At 40.5% G+C, this 3133-nt stretch overlaps 1 protein-coding gene across 1 annotated transcript; it reads right to left on the bottom strand.

Moving 5' to 3' along the window:
- Nucleotides 1-1750: 1750 nt before the first annotated feature.
- Nucleotides 1751-2740, bottom strand: LOC310830823 (olfactory receptor 10A5-like; the record flags this gene model as incomplete). Its single annotated transcript, XM_083710658.1, has 1 exon — nucleotides 1751-2740. The coding sequence occupies exon 1, from the start codon at nucleotides 2582-2584 to the stop codon at nucleotides 1751-1753; it is 834 nt and encodes a 277-aa protein (XP_083566784.1). The 5' UTR covers nucleotides 2585-2740.
- Nucleotides 2741-3133: the final 393 nt, after the last annotated feature.

Below are 3133 nucleotides of genomic sequence, written 5' to 3'. Positions count from 1 at the left end.
TCTGCACTGCTATTCATTGGACAGCCTCAGATGGTGACGTGTCTCCTCCGACAAACTGCTTTTGGCATTGTCTTCTCAGTGGCTGTTTCTTGTGTGCTGGCAAAAACCCTCACTGTGGTTCTGGCTTTCATGGCCACCAAGCCAGGATCCAGAATGAGGAAATGGGTGGGAAAGAGGCTGGCCAATTTCATTGTACTTTCTTGCTCCCTTATACAAGGAGGCATTTGCATTGTGTGGCTGGCAATCTCTCCCCCATTCCCAGAGGCTGATGTACACTCAATGGCTGAAGAAATAATACTTGGATGTAACGAGGGGACTGTGATTATGTTTTATTGTGTCCTTGGCTATATTGGCTTCCTGGCCATTGCCAGCTTCACTTTGGCCTTCCTTGCCAGGAAGTTACCCGACACGTTCAATGAAGCCAAGTTTATCACTTTCAGCATGTTAGTGTTTTGCAGTGTGTGGTTATCCTTTGTTCCAACCTACTTGAGCACCAAGGGGAAATACATGGTAGCTGTGGAGATCTTTTCTATCTTAGCCTCCAGTACGGGATTGTTGGTCTGCATCTTTTCTCCCAAATGCTACATTATTTTGTTGAAGCCTGAATTGAACAAAAGGGAACAGCTAATACGAAGAACTGACTGAAGAATTAAATATTTGTTTCTATAGTTTGGTGAACCAGGTTATGCTAATTATAAACTGCCTCTTCATTTTATATTAATTTAGTGTTGATTTTTCTTCTACATTGGATGCTACTAAAACACCAGCTCTCTCTAATCAACATAATAAAATTGTTGAGCTTCCCCCCCCCCCTTACAAAAACGCTAATAAAACACGTTTGTATCATTGACTTGACAAGGTGCATCCTTTCAGAAAATCCTCCCCAGATATCAATTCCACCTTTGAAATCCCAATAATGTCCGGGTAAATCTGGTCATAAGGCAGCCCTAATTTATATATATATATGATTTTCATATCAATGTAAGACCAAACAAAGAAAAAATATTGATGGAAACATACTTTTAATAACATCAAAATGCATCAAAACATTTTATATCTGAGTGTAACCTTGAGAGATTAGTGGGGGAAGCAATTTGGCTAAACGGACTGTATGTTATGGCAAACTGCATATATTATGTCAGTGTTAGACATTCTAGTTCAATTGAAAATGAGGCACAGTAGAATGTAGAACAGAGAAGAGGAGGAGGAGGAGGACAAGGAGGAGTTTGGACTTGATATCCCACCTTTCACTTCCCTTAAGGAGTCCCAAAGTGGCTAACAATCTCCTTTCCCTTCCTCACCCACAACAAACACTGTGAAGTGAGTGAGGTTGAGAAACTTCAAAGAAGTGTGACTAGCCCAAGGTCACCCAACAGCTGCATGTGGATGAGCGGGGAAGTGAACCCAGTTTACCAGATTACAAGTCCACCACTCTTAACCACTACACCATACTGGCTCTGAATAGAAAGAGCAATTAAAGAAAAAAAATGATGATACCCTTAATTCCAATTCTGATTAAAGTGTTTTACATCTATTCTGCCTCCATATAGCCCTGGCATTTGGGGTATGGGTGTGGGAAGGAGATTTGGCAGCCACATGGCTTGGAATCCCTGATTTATAGACCCAAGTAATTGCATATGCAGAAACACAATAGAAATTAATACTAAATCTTTCTAAAATTAAACGATTGGGATGAATGAGTAAATTGTCCCTTCAAAGCAAACAGTACCTCACTTATTAGAAGTAAGGATCACTGGTCTATTGCCACTTCTATTGGGGTTCCCTTATATGCTGCCTCTGGTTCCACAGTGGTGGCCATGCATGGACAATAAGGTTCTTTATAGATGAGTTTCCACAGGGCTTCTTTGACATCTTTGTTTCTCAGACTATAGATCATGGGGTTGAACATGGGTGTGATGACAGTGTACAACAAAGAGAAGAGTTTATTGAGAATGGGTGACTGTTTTGCTGATGGGGCTGCATAAACAGTACCTAAAGTGACATAGAACAGTGTCACCACAATGAGGTGAGAGGAACATGTGGAAAAAGCTTTCTGCTTCCCTTTGGCAGATGGAATTCTCAAAACAGTCAAAATAATTTTGGCATATGAAGCCAAAGTGAGAAGAAAGGGGACCATTGTCACCATGGATGCTAAAATGAATGTGGTCATCTCTGCTATATGAGAGTCAGCACAGGAGAGCTTTATAATAGGGCTTAAATCACAGAAGAAATGGTCAATTTCATTGGAGGCACAGAATGGCAATCGGAAAGTTAGCACGATAGTCACTATGGGAGTCAGGAATCCACTTATCCAGGAACCAGCTGCCATCTGAAAGCAGACTTTGATGTTCATGATGGTTGTGTAGCGAAGTGGATTGCAGATGGCTAAGTACCGATCATAAGACATCACTGCTAAGAGATAGCATTCAACGACTGCCATGGAGCCAAAGAAATAAAACTGGGTAATGCAACCAGAGAAGGAGATGGCTTCACGTACTTTAAGAAGAGTCTTCAGCATCTTTGGGACAACTGAGGTTGTATACCATATCTCCAGGAAAGAGAAATTTAACAGGAAGAAATACATGGGTGTGTGAAGGCCTCGGCTGAGTGATACAGTAATCAATATGAGGATGTTGCCAGAGACTGTAATCAGGTAGATAGCCAAGAATGTCACAAATAGAAGGATTTGTAGACCATGAAGATTCCCAAATCCCAAGAGAATAAATTCTGTGATGGTTGTTTGATTGTTTTCTAGTAAAATGAGCATCTGAATGCAACAAAAGAATTATAACAAAGAGAAGAGAAACAATAACAACTACAACAACAGTAAAATGGTTACAGTTATATGGAATAAAATAAAAGTACAGTTCAGACCACAGAAAGTATTTCTAGCTGCTTCTTTCAGAATATCCAATGTTCTATGTTACTAAATAGAGAAGAAACAATAATTAGTAGCCTGTGTTGTTGTCCAGAGTTGTGGAATCACTGTCCTAAAACTGCTACAACTTATCTGGCTGATGCTGGGTATATATACAATGTCAAGTTAGGGGCTATGCAGGCACACTGAGAGAGAGTTGCAATCCAGCATGAGCTGCTATGGCCTCATATCCACCAGGGATCTGGAAAAATATTT

Source organism: Podarcis gaigeae (genome assembly GCF_964106915.1).
Source record: "Podarcis gaigeae genome assembly, chromosome: 13".
Taxonomy (NCBI): Eukaryota; Metazoa; Chordata; class Lepidosauria; order Squamata; family Lacertidae; genus Podarcis; species Podarcis gaigeae.
This window is presented reverse-complemented; position numbering and strand designations above follow the sequence as displayed.